At 41.2% G+C, this 17,137-nt stretch overlaps 2 protein-coding genes across 2 annotated transcripts in view; both read right to left on the minus strand.

The window, feature by feature from the left end:
- Positions 1 to 2,890: 2,890 nt before the first annotated feature.
- Positions 2,891 to 4,797, minus strand: LOC109520586 (ras-related protein Rap-2b-like). Its single transcript, XM_019877923.1, has one exon. It carries the CDS (start codon positions 4,475 to 4,477, stop codon positions 3,929 to 3,931), a length of 549 nt encoding a protein of 182 aa, XP_019733482.1. The 5' UTR covers positions 4,478 to 4,797; the 3' UTR covers positions 2,891 to 3,928.
- Positions 4,798 to 6,569: 1,772 nt separating this feature from the next.
- Positions 6,570 to 17,137, minus strand: part of LOC109520502 (muscleblind-like protein 1) — a 42,100-nt gene continuing 31,532 nt past the window's right edge. Inside the window, exons 7-11 of the mRNA XM_019877765.1 lie at positions 15,919 to 16,001; positions 14,739 to 14,892; positions 12,380 to 12,471; positions 11,419 to 11,490; positions 6,570 to 10,461 (exon numbers count right to left, since the gene is read on the minus strand). Coding sequence (XP_019733324.1) covers positions 11,434 to 11,490; positions 12,380 to 12,471; positions 14,739 to 14,892; positions 15,919 to 16,001 — 386 coding nt within the window. The 3' untranslated portion in view covers positions 6,570 to 10,461; positions 11,419 to 11,433. The remainder of the gene's footprint in view (positions 10,462 to 11,418; positions 11,491 to 12,379; positions 12,472 to 14,738; positions 14,893 to 15,918; positions 16,002 to 17,137) is intronic.

The following is a 17,137-nucleotide window of genomic DNA, read 5'->3' on the forward strand; positions in this document are numbered from 1 at the left end:
ACCTGGATGTCACAATTTTACATATAACCAAGCACACATGACAAGGATTAACATCTTTGCAATGCCATTAATTGAATCTATTGCGCCACGCAACGCGTTCTGGGAATTGAGCGGCTTCACCGTCATTAGCATAGATGTAAACATTAGGTGGATATGACACACCCGCGCCTACAGCGACGTTAAAGCTCCTACGGGCAAATTGTTGCTGTGTTCTATGTTTATGAACATCACAAAAAAAAAAAAAAAAAAAATCAATGTTCTCTATTGATGGCAGACGTTTTGGCGGGTCGATTAGCATTAGCATCTTGCGTCGTCGTACTCCGATCACCACAATTTAAAGCCTTTGATGCCACTTCTTTCCAGGCCTTTTCACCACAAAATAGCTTATTTTGCTTTGCTTGACGTGAGTTTTTTGTTTTGTTTTTCCCCCTCCAGAGTCGGAGTACAGACACACAGTACATGTGCATCCCTCGGTAGGCTTTTCATATGGCTCGTGCGATTGATTTTGAGATCACTTTTTTTTTTCTCCAAACAATCTATATAAAATATCAATACCACCAACCAAAGCTGTCACAGTGGCTAGCCTTGAATTGTACCCAATAAATCACCCAGTGAGTATAATTTGCATTCAGTGAGACAAGCACAACACTCATCAGTACATAAAATGCCTTTTTTTTTTTTTTTGTATTACAAGTTTCAAAACTGACAAGGTTCATCACAGATTTTGTCCAAAGGTAAAATCATCACATTAAAAAGTTCTCATCACATCTTCAAGGAAAAAACTGAACAAGTGAACACCATCGCTTCAAGGCTTCTTCGCCGCAGTACCTCGACATTGGGCCTGATTGGGAAAACTTGGAAACTAACTGCTTAAAAAAAAATAAGGAAAACAAACAAACAAAAAAAGTTCTGATTGCCATGGAGACGCACTGCAGAGGAAAGAGGGCTCGTCACTTGGCACAGTCACAAGGAAGGCACTTAACATGCGGTCAACGTGACATGACGGGACCGCATGCAGCGACAGCAACGCACTTAAGGTCCTTGTGCACGAAATCCAAGTTCCACTGTTAACACACTTCCGAGATCTCGGAAACGTTCGAAATAACGAAATCCATAGAAATATTTGCACTAGGGATGAGCATAATTCATTTGTGTGGATTGGATGATTGACTTAATCACATTCATCCATTTTTCTCTGGCACAGGCGCGCTGGAGCTGTTGACCTTGGGCAAGAGGTCAAGTCAAGGTAAATGGAGTCTTCTGGTTTGTTGAATTAGTTTTTTGTAATGGTTTGTTTTCCGAAAACGTTTAAAAATGACTGAGGCAATTATGTTGAGGCTCACGAAAACATTTTCCCAAAATGTCAAAATGCCCATCCCTAGTCCAGTGACTCTTACAGACTTTCACACCTCATTTTCTGCCCCCTAAAAATTATCTTAAAAGTGACCGACATAACACTGACTCCACCACTGAGCACAAGAGATTATTAAAACAGTACATAAGAAAAAAAAAAAAAAAAAAAAAAAGTCTTCTTAGGTTTCACGATAAGACATTCCCACTGAGGCACATTTCCAGAGAAGTGTCAATATTGTACAAAGAAAGCTATATTTGGAAGAAGAAAAAAAAATCCCAAAAAACATTCAAGTACTTTACCATGTAAACACATTTCCAGACTATTAAGGTTGCAAAGTTCTGTGAATTTTCTAAGTTAGAAACTTTCGATGAGAGTTCACGAAAATTTACAGGGATAAATGGAAAGAATGAAGAAACCTTAAAAGGTTGGCTCTTAATAGGGATTTTCAATATTCCGCAAAATAAAAAAAAAAATAAAAAATCATGGCTATTATCAGTCAGCGTCCATCATTTGCGGATTTTCACTGTTTGCAGATGATCGTGGGGTGGCCACACTAGTTAAGGAAAACATTTTGAGCATAATCCACATTTCAAGTAGCGTGATTTTTAATTTTTTTCAACTTGTGATCTCGACAATATGAGACTTGCTCCGTTTTTTTTTTCTGCTTTGTGTTGCCAGCAAAAATTTGAGGAGCATGTAAGGAACTGTAATGCACACACATACGGGATCCGATTTACAGTGATAGGAACCCGTCGGGCCACAAATAGCGGAAATCCGCACATCAGTGACACCCACTGAAACGCATTGGGGGTTATTTAAAAAAAAAAAAAACAAACAAAAAAAAACAACCATAACAATTATATTTGACAAAAAAATGCTGCTATAAAATGTATGTCTGCCTGAAAAAAAAATATATGTTCATTATTTTCCTTATGTAATGGCCGAAGTCATGTTTTCAGTCTTTTCAGAAAAAATGAAAATCGGAACTAAATTCTCTTGATATTATATTTACTAATAATTTCAGTTCTGGGGTAAAATTGAACGTTCTGTTTCACCAAAGATGTAGCCGATTTTAGCAGGAGGCCAGCTTGATGAGATGTTTAAAGCAAAACAATATTTATTTGTCAAAATATGACTTTGGCTGTTATTTTACGAGGGCGATGATATTTAAAACAAAAGGGGAAAAAAAGCCTTTCGATGAAATGATCGATTGAACGCTTCCACTAATATTTCCAAAATATTGTGCACCCTTTGTAACCTTTACCATTACGCATCGCCGATTTTCATCCACTTGTGCGAAGCCTCAACGCTGATTTTCGTCCATTTGTGCGAAACACATTCCCACTGAGGCACATTTCCAGAGAAGTGTCAATATTGTACAAAGAAAGCTATATTTGGAAGAAGAAAAAAAAATCCCAAAAAACATTCAAGTACTTTACCATGTAAACACATTTCCAGACTATTAAGGTTGCAAAGTTCTGTGAATTTTCTAAGTTAGAAACTTTCGATGAGAGTTCACGAAAATTTACAGGGATAAATGGAAAGAATGAAGAAACCTTAAAAGGTTGGCTCTTAATAGGGATTTTCAATATTCCGCAAAATAAAAAAAAAAATAAAAAATCATGGCTATTATCAGTCAGCGTCCATCATTTGCGGATTTTCACTGTTTGCAGATGATCGTGGGGTGGCCACACTAGTTAAGGAAAACATTTTGAGCATAATCCACATTTCAAGTAGCGTGATTTTTAATTTTTTTCAACTTGTGATCTCGACAATATGAGACTTGCTCCGTTTTTTTTTTCTGCTTTGTGTTGCCAGCAAAAATTTGAGGAGCATGTAAGGAACTGTAATGCACACACATACGGGATCCGATTTACAGTGATAGGAACCCGTCGGGCCACAAATAGCGGAAATCCGCACATCAGTGACACCCACTGAAACGCATTGGGGGTTATTTAAAAAAAAACAAACAAACAAAAAAAAAAAACAACCATAACAATTATATTTGACAAAAAAATGCTGCTATAAAATGTATGTCTGCCTGAAAAAAAAATATATGTTCATTATTTTCCTTATGTAATGGCCGAAGTCATGTTTTCAGTCTTTTCAGAAAAAATGAAAATCGGAACTAAATTCTCTTGATATTATATTTACTAATAATTTCAGTTCTGGGGTAAAATTGAACGTTCTGTTTCACCAAAAGATGTAGCCGATTTTAGCAGGAGGCCAGCTTGATGAGATGTTTAAAGCAAAACAATATTTATTTGTCAAAATATGACTTTGGCTGTTATTTTACGAGGGCGATGATATTTAAAACAAAAGGGGAAAAAAAGCCTTTCGATGAAATGATCGATTGAACGCTTCCACTAATATTTCCAAAATATTGTGCACCCTTTGTAACCTTTACCATTACGCATCGCCGATTTTCATCCACTTGTGCGAAGCCTCAACGCTGATTTTCGTCCATTTGTGCGAAACCATAAGACAACAGTGTGAGTAGAGATACTTGAAAAGTAAAAAGGCATGATTTAAAAAGCACAACTATCTGATTGTGTGTTTTGTTTTGTTTTGTTTTTAGAGCAAAACACAAGAACAACACTGGTCACCTCCTGCAGGAACAGTGGAGTAGTTCATCTGTCTGACAATTTCTGCAAACAGTTCATCCACAGAGCCTTTGTTTTTGGCCGATGTCTCCATAAAGGGGCAGTTCCAGTCCTGGGCCAGCGCCTTGCCTTCCCCAGAAGAAACCTCTCTCTCGGCCTCCAGGTCCACCTTGTTGCCCACCAGGATCATGGGCACCCTCTCGTACCGCTTCACCCGGATGATCTGGTCCCTCATGGGCTTGATATCCTGGAAGCTCTGCTGGTTGACCAGACTGTAGACCAGGATGAAGCCCTGTCCGTTCTTGATGTACAGATCCCGCATGGAGGCAAACTGCTCGGTGCCGGCCGTGTCCAGGATCTCCAACACGGACGGGGACGAGTCCACCTCAATCTCCTTCCGGTAGAAGTCTTCGATGGTGGGGTCGTACTTCTCGATGAAGGAGCCCGTCACGAACTGGACGGTCAGAGCCGATTTCCCGACTCCGCCCGAGCCCAAAACAACCACTTTGTATTCCCTCATGGCCAAATGGAGAGAAAGAGGAAATAGCCAAATACCTCCTTTTTGTGTCCCTCGACGAAGCCTTCGAGGCGAGCAGGCCGGGAAGGCTGCCTCCTCGCCCGGACTCGCAAGAGAGAATCACACCGAGCGCGCGACCCCGCGGGAGAGTGGCCGCTCCCTGGACGCTGGCGGCAGCGGCGTCAAGCCAGGCGCATTTTCGGAGGTACGTCGATTGTGCAAGTGCGCCGAGGAGCCGGAGAAGCGATCACGCTTCTGCTCGCTTTGAATGGCATTTCCTGCCCATATCCTCAGCGCGTCAACAGCCCACAGCCTCACTTCCGCTTTCTTAAAGGAGACGTCACCCCCGAGAACGAAGCAAAAGACGTGGAAAGCATTTCCGCCCTGACTTCAAGGGTTGCGCGGATCGGTACCGAGTCGGTATCAATTTCGGATCGAGTAATTTCATGCCACGGGGTGCTCCGTGGCTTTATGAGAAAAATGTGTTTAGCATTATTTAGTCTACATTTTACCAATACGTTCAAACAACGTTGTCAATACGTTTGAATGACTTTATCAATATGTTCAAACAACTAAGTATGTTTGAACGACATAGCCCAGTCAAAAATGTTTACTCCCCATTTCACGCTCCTGTTAATATTTTCGCCGGTTCGTCTTGGTTGTTTTTGATTTTGTTGTTTGTTTTGTCATAAAGGGAAAAGAAATGCACTCAGGGAAAAATGTTTTATTTTTGCATTGGAACGACTGAACCCACATTGTATTTGGAAAATAACTCCAAGTAATCAAACAACATAAATAACAGGAAACATAAAAACACCATTTAGCAATTTCATAATAATATTAATGAATAAAATAATAAAAATTTAATAATAGAAAAGTATCTGTATCAGCATCTATATTAACGATACTGACTTTTTTTAAAAAAACTTTGTATCGGAGATGCTAAAGTATGTAGGATCACACACCACTATTGACTACAGTGCAGGCACGGGAGGGGGACCATTGTCCAGACATGCCCATCACCACTGCGGACATGTCTGGACAGTAGCACCCGTCTCTGGGTTATGAGGGGAAAAACATTCATAGTATTCTGTATATAAAACAACTTGATCATAATGTTGATCGATCGTGTATATTTTAGATTCATATTCATATTCACTCAGTACGTAGCATGCAAGAGAGATAATAATTCACACCCTGTGAGAGCGGATTTATTTATCATTACTCAATTTTAAGGTGTGACTGTGTGTGGGAATAGTGCGATAGATAGGTGAGAAAATGTGTTCATTGGCATTCTGCGTTTTTTAACGTATTTTGTTCTTGCATATAATTTCACGGATGTGGTGCAAAAAAGCCACTCTATATGCATTGAATATCATTCAGCTTCTTGGAGAGAACTAGAGGGCGTCTGGGTCTGAATGGTGAAATTGGGTAGGTAATAAAGCAAGCAAGCAAGTTGTTTGCTCCAAAACAAGATGTTTTTACTTACATTCAGGTCCCTAAGTTCTGGGAGTACCACAATAGATTTGAAATGAAAATAAAAAGTAAATGGGAAATTGGCTGCTGAGCTGGTCCGTGGCCCGGTGGGCCAATGCAACTGGTTCGTTTGTATTTATTGATGACAGGAGTGCTGACAAAAGGAGTGCCAAAAAGTGTTTCGGACAATGTTATCCGCACATTTTCGGCCAAATGCTTTAGAACATATTGGACGGCGCTTCACAGTGCAGATGGACAATAACCCATAGCCAAGTCATGCTCACCTGACCTGAATCCGATTGAGCGTGCCGTTCAATTGCTGAAGAAAAACCTAAATACATGGGGGGTTGGGGGGTAATTATTGTCTTCTGCTTAACATGTTACACACCAGTGGGTTCATTTATTGTCATTTTCAGTCGTGACCCAGATAACAACACCGGCGGTCTCGTGGGCACCATCGGCGTACCCTTCCACATCTGTCACACATGAGCCTCAATGGAGCTGTTCCGGAATGAATGTCACCAGGTCACCCCCGAAGGCAGCGTGTGATGCCGCTCACATGCGCCTGACGTCGGAGCACAGGCTGCCTCCGCATCGAAAAACGAAAGACGCACGCGTGTTGCATGAGCAAATCAAATCCTTTTTTATTTATTTATTTTTTCATCCAGACAGATAAGAGTCAATTATGGCAACAATCAAGTGTGCATAAACAAATAAGACATCATCTTGTAGCAACTGTTTAGCGAATACATAAGTGGTAGTTGCACTTACAAGTAAAAAGCGGGCAAAAAGCATTGGCGTGGTGTGTGTGTGTGTGTGTGTGTGCCCCCAGCAGGGAAGAGACGGACTGAACGTCTGGTTTTTGAGAATCTGGTGCTTTGGTTCTGTAGCAACAATACAGCAGCCGCTTTACATTCATGTTCAAGACTTTGCCCAAATGTGCATTTGGCATGGCCGGCCTTCACCTGCTGAGCGCACAGTCTGGAGAGCAGAGCATAACACAACTTGCTGTGAGTCGACTGGAAATATATATCGTATATGGCTCTGGAAAAAGTATTTGGGTTGGATGAGTGCTCATATTTTCAGTATTCTTGAAATAACATATTTGCTCAGAAACTATTTCATCACACAAGCGTAAGATGAGTTGTTGGGGAAAAGGGTTGTCTCTCTCTCTCTCTCTCCCCCCCCACTGTGGATGTTATCTACTGTACGGATTATTGTGAAAAACTTTCCTTACATTGCTATGTTTTTGTTTACGTGGTTTTACATGCAGTCAAATCATAATGGAATACAATATATAGATTTTTTTTTTATGTTTTCTTATTTTTCTGGATCAAGTGAGAGTTGTGGGAGCAGTGATGTGGCCAACAAATGAAATAATGTGATCATTCGAAGGGGTGGATTAAGCAGGACAGGGGGACCATTATTCCCCCCCCCCAAAAAAACATTCCCAGGCAAAACTAGCCACTGATAAAAGAAGACAAAAAAGCGCATAGCTTTCTCCAAATGCATCGGCCAAGAAACTAGTGCCCTTCTTTGCAAGCAATTTTAGCTGGTCATCTAATTTATGAATTTAAATTAATCTAACAAAATTTCTTATAATTATAGATCTTTTTTTTTTCATTATTCAAAATAATCTCAATATGATACACATTTGTCTCTGTTTATTTACTATATACAGAAGTGCAAAAAGTCACAACCTTCGTCCCTTAGGTTAGAACTCATCATCTGCAGCATTTCTGACTTCACCAGCAGGGGCAAGTCTTCTCTCCGATTCACGCCAGCCACCCCTCCCCCCCAACCCGGAAAAAAATAAAAATAAACAAACAATAACAATAATAACAATAATAATATCCAAACACCCCAAAATCTCAACTGCTCATTTTGGCCTGACATTCAGGGCAAATTTAAGAAATATTTCCAACCAAACCACATATTTTTTTTTCTTTGAAATGGATACAGTAGAAAACTATGTTTACCCTAAAACATGGACAACCTATAGATTGATACAACATATATTCAAACATGATCTTGACACGCCGACATGGAAAACGGTTGTTGCTGCGATCCCAGCAAAACTAATTCCACATGTTGCACATATCAAAACAAACATATCATGTAACACCAACTGGAAAAAAAAAGACATCCAGCTATATGAATGACGTGAATATTTAAAACGTTATCATTTATAAATGGTTTGAAAAAAAAAATTATGAATGTCATACAACCTCAAAATCTACAACGGCTATATCGATGCTGTCAAGTAATATGGTTATATAGTAAGGCAAAAAAAAAAAAAATCTACAACTACGCATCTCAAAGAGATTCAAATCCTTAAGTAGTACATAAAAGCTCTTAAATGGATTTTCAAAGAGAAGAATCGTTACATCGAGAAAGAGAAAGCACAAACGTATCGCAAGCGGCGTGGTGAGATAACTAGAAAACATCATTGGTGCTCTTTACCTGCATGGTGATTGACAAGTTTGGGCCGTGACCCAATTCATGGTCATCTAAGGCTTTGTTAGGTACGATACAATCGCTAGAGACGCGCGGTCACACCTCTGTGGCAACACAACGGTCAGATGAACACAACTGCGGTACGAACACAAACTCGCGTGAACCAAAATGATTCCTCGACGAGAGACGCTGTAACGACTTTTTTTGGCTTCTGCGATTTTGAAGTTAAGCCTTCTGGGGAGGAGGGTGGGGGGGGGGGGTCTGAATCCCTTTGTGTGTGTTTTTGGCTAGAGGCAGTGATTCCCAACACTGTGTTGTAAGAGATCATCGAGTGGGCCGCGAGAAAGTTGACTTCATCAGTCTGAAAATGATTTTTTTTTTTTAAAAAAAGGACCTTTTTTCATCTACTTTGTGTGACTATAGTGACAGGAAGAGCAATAAAAAAGTAACTAAACTGACCCAGAATTTATGCTGAAGAAGTCAATTTGTTAGTAAAATGAGACGAGTTTTTTTTGGTTTTTGTTTTGGTGAGATTTTGGTTTGGTGGTGTGCCAAGAGATTTTTCACATCGTCGTGTGTGGGTCGAGAAACCCTGCATGCCCAAATATGGTCACGACAGTATTTTTTTTTTCATAGTCTGTTTGTACGCATCATCAACCAAATTGAAGTGTCGAAATAGCTTGAGGACAAACATATTAAATCTCCTGAAGGCCTAACTGTCTATTCCGCATGGCAACACGTACGTAACATTTGAATCAATGACTGCGTAATAAATAAGTTTTTTTTGGAAGCTAAATGAGCACTTGGGTGTTGGGAATCGCTGCTGTCTATGACATGTGACTCAGATAAACAATCACTGAAGTGTACTTTTTTTGTTGTTGTTGTTTTTGTTACAATGACCGAACAGACCTTATTGTCTTACATTGCTATTAGCGCGCGGCTCGACAGAGTTTCTTGAACAGAGCAACTCTTTAAAAGAGGACAAGGTAACAACAAGTCAGCTTAAGCAACACACTCCTATTCGAGAGGCTTTAGAGTCGATGGACTTGAGCGACAACGTCATCTCGACAGGACAAAGGGAGGGCAAAAAAAACCCCCAACCAAAACAGCACTCTAGTCGATTAAAAGAGGAACTACATTTTGTTTCCATTTAAAAGTCATACTTAAAAGATTTAAAAACATAAAAATTAGCACAAAAACCCACTTCTAAAATTATTAACATTTCTTAAACAATAGTAAGAGCCATACAACATTTTTTTTTGTGTGTTTTTTTTCCGTTTCAATTTTACCCTCGGTAAACAAATAACACTGCTGAGACAACACTCTGGTTTGAGCTGTATGGCCTCCATGGCACGTGACAAGGTGAGAAGAGCAAGCCTGGCTGTGCTTTCAAGGTACACAGGTATGTTGGTTTACCCACAACATTCATATGTCCACAACCCTCATTTATTCATCCATCCGAGTCTAGTTTGACTAGTCGCGCGCGCACACAAACACACGCACACACACAATACTGCATGTGCTCAATCGCCTTAGCAGATTTCCTGTTTCAAAATGGCTGTGCCTTTCTCGTTTCGATTCAAATTCAAGGTGCATGTCTTTTTTTTTTGTTGTTTTTTTTCTTTCTTTTTTTTTTGTAAACGACGAAATATGGCTGATTAATTAAAACAAAACCAAAAAAAGGAATAAAAGAAATCTTGGTCGCCTGACGTACCAGAGGTGTACTTTTAGACTCACGCAACGTCACTCTTTGACCTTCTCCGCGTCCGGTGAAGTGAATTACAACCAATCGAGAGCCATGATTTAGATGTACAGCGGTGTGATGAGACCCACTGACCTCCCCCTCCCCCTTCCCTCATCCCTCCCCCCCAGGCACCAAGATGGCCTCTTCTCTCTCAGCTTTTTACATGTGGGCAGATGGCACGGGTAGCACCCTGGATGTTTTGACAGATGGTAGACCCTCCTCGGTGCCATTGCTTGACATTCTTAAAGTTGTATGGAAATAAAGGCTGAACTGTTTTGGCTCGGACGGTGCCAGCACACATTCATTTGATCTGGAAGGGGAGGAAAGAGGAGTTGGGCATTAGATATACCTTTTGGAGATTTTCACAGGAAGAAACACAGGAGGGTACAAATGAACAGGAAAAAAAAGACCAACATGACTGTCAAAAAGATAAGGATATGTGGCTTTGTGGCTAGATTTCAGGATGAACTTAAAATGCATAACAACACCGATAGGTGAATTTAATTTGACTTTCTGTCTTCTGGAATTTATGCCCAACGTTTCAGTGCTTTTTGCACATGCTGTTCTATAACTAGGACACCAAAACTCACATCCCCATCAGGTTAGAAACCCAATCCAAATGAAAATGCTCCATATAAATATCTCGGTCGGAAAAAAAAAAAAAAAAACAAGCCGAACCCGAATGGAATTTCAATCAGGATTTCAGGAGTAGGAATATGCTTTGGACGAGCAGCACACAGTAACCCCGTCATTTATTGCCGGCGTTGTCTGGAACGTAACCTCTGCGATCGACGAGAGATTTAGACTACAGGTGTCAAAACCCCCATATTCCAAGGCCACAATTCTTCAGGTTTTTCCATGTTTATCTCCTCCAACAACATCTGATTCAAATAATCGGGATCGTTATCAGGCGCCTGTATGCAGAGATTGCGAATGAGTTGATCGCATGACCTCTGCGACTATATAGTCATTTTATTACTGTATTTGGATATGCTTAAAGCTTTATACATAATATTACCATCCCATTACGCATGGGAAGTGCACTTATTATTTTTGCCCACTTGCCATGAATTTTCTCCTTCGGTTCCTTGTTAGAAAACAAGCAAGTTGTACAAGAAGTACTGAAACGGTTGCAAAAGTTTAGAGAAGGTCAAATTAAGTTTACTTGTCAAGGTTCTTGTGCATCCTGAAATTTCAACCCAAAAGCCGAATATCCCCAATATTTTATAAGTGAGTGTATGCGTGATGGATTTAAACAAAGACTCACTGTTCTTGAGAGGAACTACATTTGAGTCAAGTACTTGTGACTACTCAGATGATCTGCAGATATTATTGGAATCTGGGGAGGGGTAGAAAGCAGACACGTGATTCAACCGAGTGCGATTCCAACACAAAATACAGCGGAACGCCATCCTGTCACTTTATGAGAAGTTCTCAGCTGGGAAAAACAAACAAAACCAAAAAGATAGAAGCTACACTTGAGAGAGAGAGAGTCAGCGCATCTGGACAGCATGAAGAAGGGGAGAGGCATTATTATAATGATTATTATTAAGGCAGTGAAAGGTCAGTGAGTTGGCTCCCCCATGCAAATTTAAGCCCTCCATGTTGTTGACCTGCACAACTCAACAGCAGAATGCACAAAACTGGCTCCTCCTCAAAGATGTCGTTGTACAGACTTTGCCTACAATGCGCCCGGAACAATATCGAGACTGTCGGGCTGGAACATGGTAAAGCTGGAATTTTACGTGCTGGAAGCAGCAGCGAAAAATGTCAAATAAAAAATTAAAAAGGAGAAAAAAAAAACAACAAAAAAAGCCAAGCACCAAAGGGCACAGAGAGCAGCTGTTGCACGAGCTGTGCGAATGGTGAATGTAGGGGGAAGGGGGAGTTTAAAAAAAAAAAAAAAAAAAACTACCTCATACATACGTATTGCATGTATTCGTTGGTAGTCAACTTTGATAAGGAAGAGTCCTCAAAATAGGAAAGGACAAAAAACGGGAGTTACAAGGAGGACACACATTAAAATGCAACACAATTTGTTTTGTCAAGAAGGAAAGACGAGTATTCCCGGTACACGTTGGCACGTCGGACTCTAGTGTAGGCCAACAAGAGGGAGCACCGTCTATTTTGCAACCCACCCACTGGCTGTGAGACATGAGCATCCCTCGATCGTCCTTGTGTAGTCAGAGAGAGAGAGAAAGAGAAAGAGAGGCGGTGGAGGTGCAAACCTGATTGGTGGAGGCAGTTGCGAAGGGAACGCTTGTGGCAGATGTGGTGGCTGCAGACACAGTGACGGGGGTACCACCGTGCATCATGGGAACTTTTTTTTGGAGGGGAGAATCATGTAAGCAAAAATATACAGAGGAGCAGAGTCGACGCACGCACACACACGTACACACAACAGAAGGGTAAGACAAAAGAGTGCCAGATAGGAAGTTCTCGAGGGATTCTATTTAACACAGTCCCTTTTGTTTCTCTGCCGACAGACCGTGAGAGTGTGGCTGAGGTCTGAGGAATAAACCGGGCGAGTCATTCCCAATCACTGTGGGGCAGGAAATTACCCAATTTCAGTTAAATGGTCGGAAAACTTATCATTTATTGACTGTACATCTCTCTATGCCAGTGGCATATAGTGAACAAGCAGAGTAAATGATAAATGATAAAATGGCAGAAGGCAAGATTAAGCCGTGGATCCACCGGTTGCCATTCATACAAAAGAATACTGTTATACTTTTGAGATCAATGACCGTAAACAGGCCGTAACAGAATATCAATCATCTAAAAACTGAACTGAGTAATATTTAGTCATAAAGTCATTCCGGCAGAGATGAGCAGGGGGAAAGGTTCAAATGGATCCCCCTCGGTATGGTATGGTTTGAAAAGTGTCTTCAAGTTAAAGGCACTCTTAAGTGTGACCAGCCAGAAGCGAGGTTGACAACAGGCACGAGAGTGTAAGTGGTCAAGCAACACAGTCAAAAGAGCAAAATCAAACCTCATTTGAACTAAACACAGTGAAGACATGTGAATGACAGGTAAAACACGACACTGAATTATTTGTCTTTTGCATAGAAAAAAAAAAACTTTTGTAGTGGTGTCAGCAGCTCAGTTTGCCACATTTAACGAACACAACTCAGGGTAAACTGGTTACATTTCGATGCCACATGCGAGCCACAGACAGGAAGTCACACAGAACTGAAAAAGGAGAATCGGAACCTACCAACGCCGGCTGCAGGGGTCATGCACAATATTGAGCCTGCCCATCATGCAATGCAACAGGAAGTGGATTGGATAAGGGGAAGAGAAATCAAAACAGCCCGTCACAAGGTTCGTTAGAGTGAGGGGGGGGGGGAAAGGTGGGGGAAGCTTAATATCTGTTGGTCAGTCATGTTTTCAAGTATGGTACACATGTAAAACCCGAGAAGGCTCAAAACATTCTAAACACAGGCTTGAAAAAGGGTGAACGTGTCCGGAAGCCACACTCTGCAGCCCGTTAGCTCATCATGAGATGTCACCGCGGTTAGAATCTTAGCTCCACCACAAGCCCCAGTCATGAAATATGAGTGACCACTTTCAATGTGCAAACTATGGGCTGTTTACAAAGTTGTGAATCCGAACCCAGATGCCTCGTTTCCACCAAGCGTGGACGGTTTGGTTCAGTTCGATACATTTGTCTGTTTTTTTTTTCTAACCTACCTAACACCTGACTATAGTCATCATTTCATATGTAGCCGTGGCGATAAAGAGAAGTGTGGACAGTCTCTGTTGCCAAAATGAGTGGAGTCAATGAATTGAGCCATCATTGCTAGTAGCCTCTCAAACAGCCACACTCGCACCTTTATTTTTACCTGTACCTCTCGATGTAGTTTTATAATGTAGCGACAGCAGTCAGGGTGGCATGTTGTCTGTACATATGATAATTTTTGATTTTTTTTTTTTTTTTACCAATTAAAAAATAAATAAATCGAGTTAAGATAAAATAAAAACCACTACGTTGATTAGAAATAAAATGTTAAAATAAAACAACTAGGAAGAGGAAAAATATCATTCAAAATATCCGGTGGTAAAACTACATTTTGCACTGTTTTAATGTGCAATGTTAATATCCATGCTCCTTGTTCTCGCGCACTCAAAACACGCTTTTGTGCTTCAAATTGATGACCAACCCCAGTGATCGTCCAGTTTTGGTTCATCCTCAAATATCCCAAACATGTTGTGACTGGGAAGATAAACTGTGGATTACAATAAAAGGAGGCTCCAAATTCAAACTTTAATGTGACGAACTGAAGTGAACCGTACCGCTTGGTGGAAATCGCCCATTTTACATAAGTAAAACTAGTAGGAGGTTTGTGACTTCTTTTATGTGGCAATGCAAAGCAAACAGTGGCTACGTCTTGAGCTATCTATCTTTGTCATGTCCCTCTATCCAAAAGTTTCAATAAATAAATAAATGAATGAATCACACGAGTTGGATAAATGGTCCAGAATGTTATGAACAGCCATCTGTCCAACCGGAGCCAAGCAGGAGCCGGGTTAGGCCGATCCGGGCACCGTCCCGCTGATCAGAGGGCAAGCTTGCGGTTTGCATACCTGATGGGAGGAAAGCAGCCTGCTGCTGAAACTGCATGCTGGCCAGGGCCTGTTGGTACTGGAGCATGCCGGTGTTAAACACAGCAGAGGCCCCGTTGGCTTTCTCCAGGGCTGCCCGCTTTGGCAGGGGAGCCATGACACTGGGGGCGATACCCTGCCCAGCCAGATGAGCGCAGGTCAGTGATAGAGAGATAAGAGTGTGTGGAGGGAAAAAAAAAAGATGAGTTGGAAAAAAAACAAAAAAACAAAACAAAACAAAAAAAAAAAAGGGAATATATGTTAGAAGACATCATAGGAGAAGCATTACATCATCCTTGTGTGTACATCAACAATATGATCATATCATCAGTAGCAAGCAAGCAGCACTCGGACACATGTACTACACAAGCAGGAGCATGGTGCCGACTGGAGCTACTGGCTAGTAAGCATTCATGAATTATCATCTTCACTGGGAATATTAACTTGGTACTTGCGGCTAACTAACTGCAACAATAAGCAAGCATTCACAATTAAAGGACGACAATACAGCTGCTAACAAGAGGTGGGAAGCACAGAGAGAGAGAGAGAGGGAGGCTGCACTGCTAGCCCCATGATAAACTGTGGAAGCCGTGTTCAGTGATGGTTCACGCTCAGACAAAAGTCCAAAAAGGTCTCAGGCCAAAGTTCAAAAGTATCTTTGACGTAAGACCACCTTTGAGCTCTGATTGGCGTGACCCATCTCTTTTGAATCACCTGTTAGGGTGTGATCCCCCCCACTGTGTAGCTGTAAGACAGTAAAGACCTCTTAGCCCCACCTGACGTGCACTAGCATCACATTCATGCACACACTCGATAGCTCCACCACACTGAACAACTTGGACATTGGACAAAAAGCCATGCCACCGTTAAAAAAAGGCTTCCCCTAAACCCTCACTAGCTTTGTGTTAAGAGACACTACAGGAGACGAATTGATGGCGGCTCTTTGTGAATTTGTAATTGAGGTGACCTCATTTGGAATCCCCCTTCCAAACCCTAAATGGAAGAGCCGCAGTCATTTCGTCGCCCACATTGAAGACAGAAGGGGAAAAAAAAAAAACAAACAGACATTGCATCGAGACAAAGACGACCAAATAAGCATTAGTTAAAACACTGCTCTACAACAAAGCCACATGCCAAGCTAAAAGGTGAAAGGTCATAGTACCAGGTCAAAGGTTGCGTCGAGGGGTCGCTTCAGTGATTTGACAGCCGACTGAGTCTTAATTAGCAGGCAGCGAGCACATGATGGCAATGGGCCAATGGGGTTCAAGCGCATTAACATAAACCAGCAAGCAGAGGTGCATCATGGGGGCAGCAGTGCAGTTTGGGTATAGGTGAGAAAAAAAAACAAATAAAAAAACAAATCATTGGAATGCATTTTTTTTTTTTTTTTACAAGGGGATTACTGGACTAAGGCATGCACAATGTGGAGACTAGCTCTACTGCTGAACGGTTACACGGTCATCATGAAACTACATACAGTACTACTAGTCTACATTAGTTAACGTCACACACAAATGGATGGACGTAGCGATGAAAACATTGTTCACTCGGTATTTAACTCGGTAATCGTATTAAGCAGAATACAGTGAACCCCCGTAATTATGCAGGTCATCGTTCGCGCCCCGGCTGGATTGAAAATTTATACGGAATAATTTTTTTCCCATGTTTTCACAGTCGACAAGTCTGAATTGAGAGTTGTGCCTTCATTGTACTAACATGTTGTGCCAAAACACACTGGGGGTCTGCTGGAAGAATTGCATTGTAAGAAAGAAGAGGCAGAGAAGGTCCCCTACTGAGTTCTAGTAATAGTCATTGTTGCTAAAGAGCAGAGAGAAAAAGCCTGTGAGAGTCGTAATTTCTGTTACAGCTATGCTCATTTCTGAACAGGCGCCATGGAATACTTTTAAAAGTGGAATTTAATAAGTTGTAATAAATTTAACACACAGCTGCTTTCAATTCCACATATCGCTAGCCATTTTAAAGAAAAAAAAAGTTTATAGCTTTTTCAGTTCTTTGGTCATCGGCAATAGAAAAACGTGTTTGCATGGGTTTCTGAGCCAAAAGCTGTAAAATTGAGCTTTAAAACTACTTTCATTTTTTAAATGATGTGTTCTCTGTATCGCAAATTGTCAGCTATTGTGAGTCGGTCTGTAACATATCGCCCGCAATAAATGGAGGTTCACTGTACAGCATCTGAGGAGGTTTCACTGTGCACATCCTTAGTCACTTTGCAATGATTCACTTCCAGCTCACAGCCGCTCTACATCAACAATAGCATATAAGAAACAAAACACACAAAGAAAAAAATCCCCCACAACAACCAGAAGAAAAGTGGGTGTGATAGTCCCACTGCTAATAGGCGGAGCTTAAAGCGCAACAAA

The sequence above is a fragment of the Hippocampus comes genome, unplaced genomic scaffold, assembly GCF_001891065.2.
Source record: "Hippocampus comes isolate QL1 unplaced genomic scaffold, H_comes_QL1_v1.1 scaffold317, whole genome shotgun sequence".
Taxonomy (NCBI): domain Eukaryota; kingdom Metazoa; phylum Chordata; class Actinopteri; order Syngnathiformes; family Syngnathidae; genus Hippocampus; species Hippocampus comes.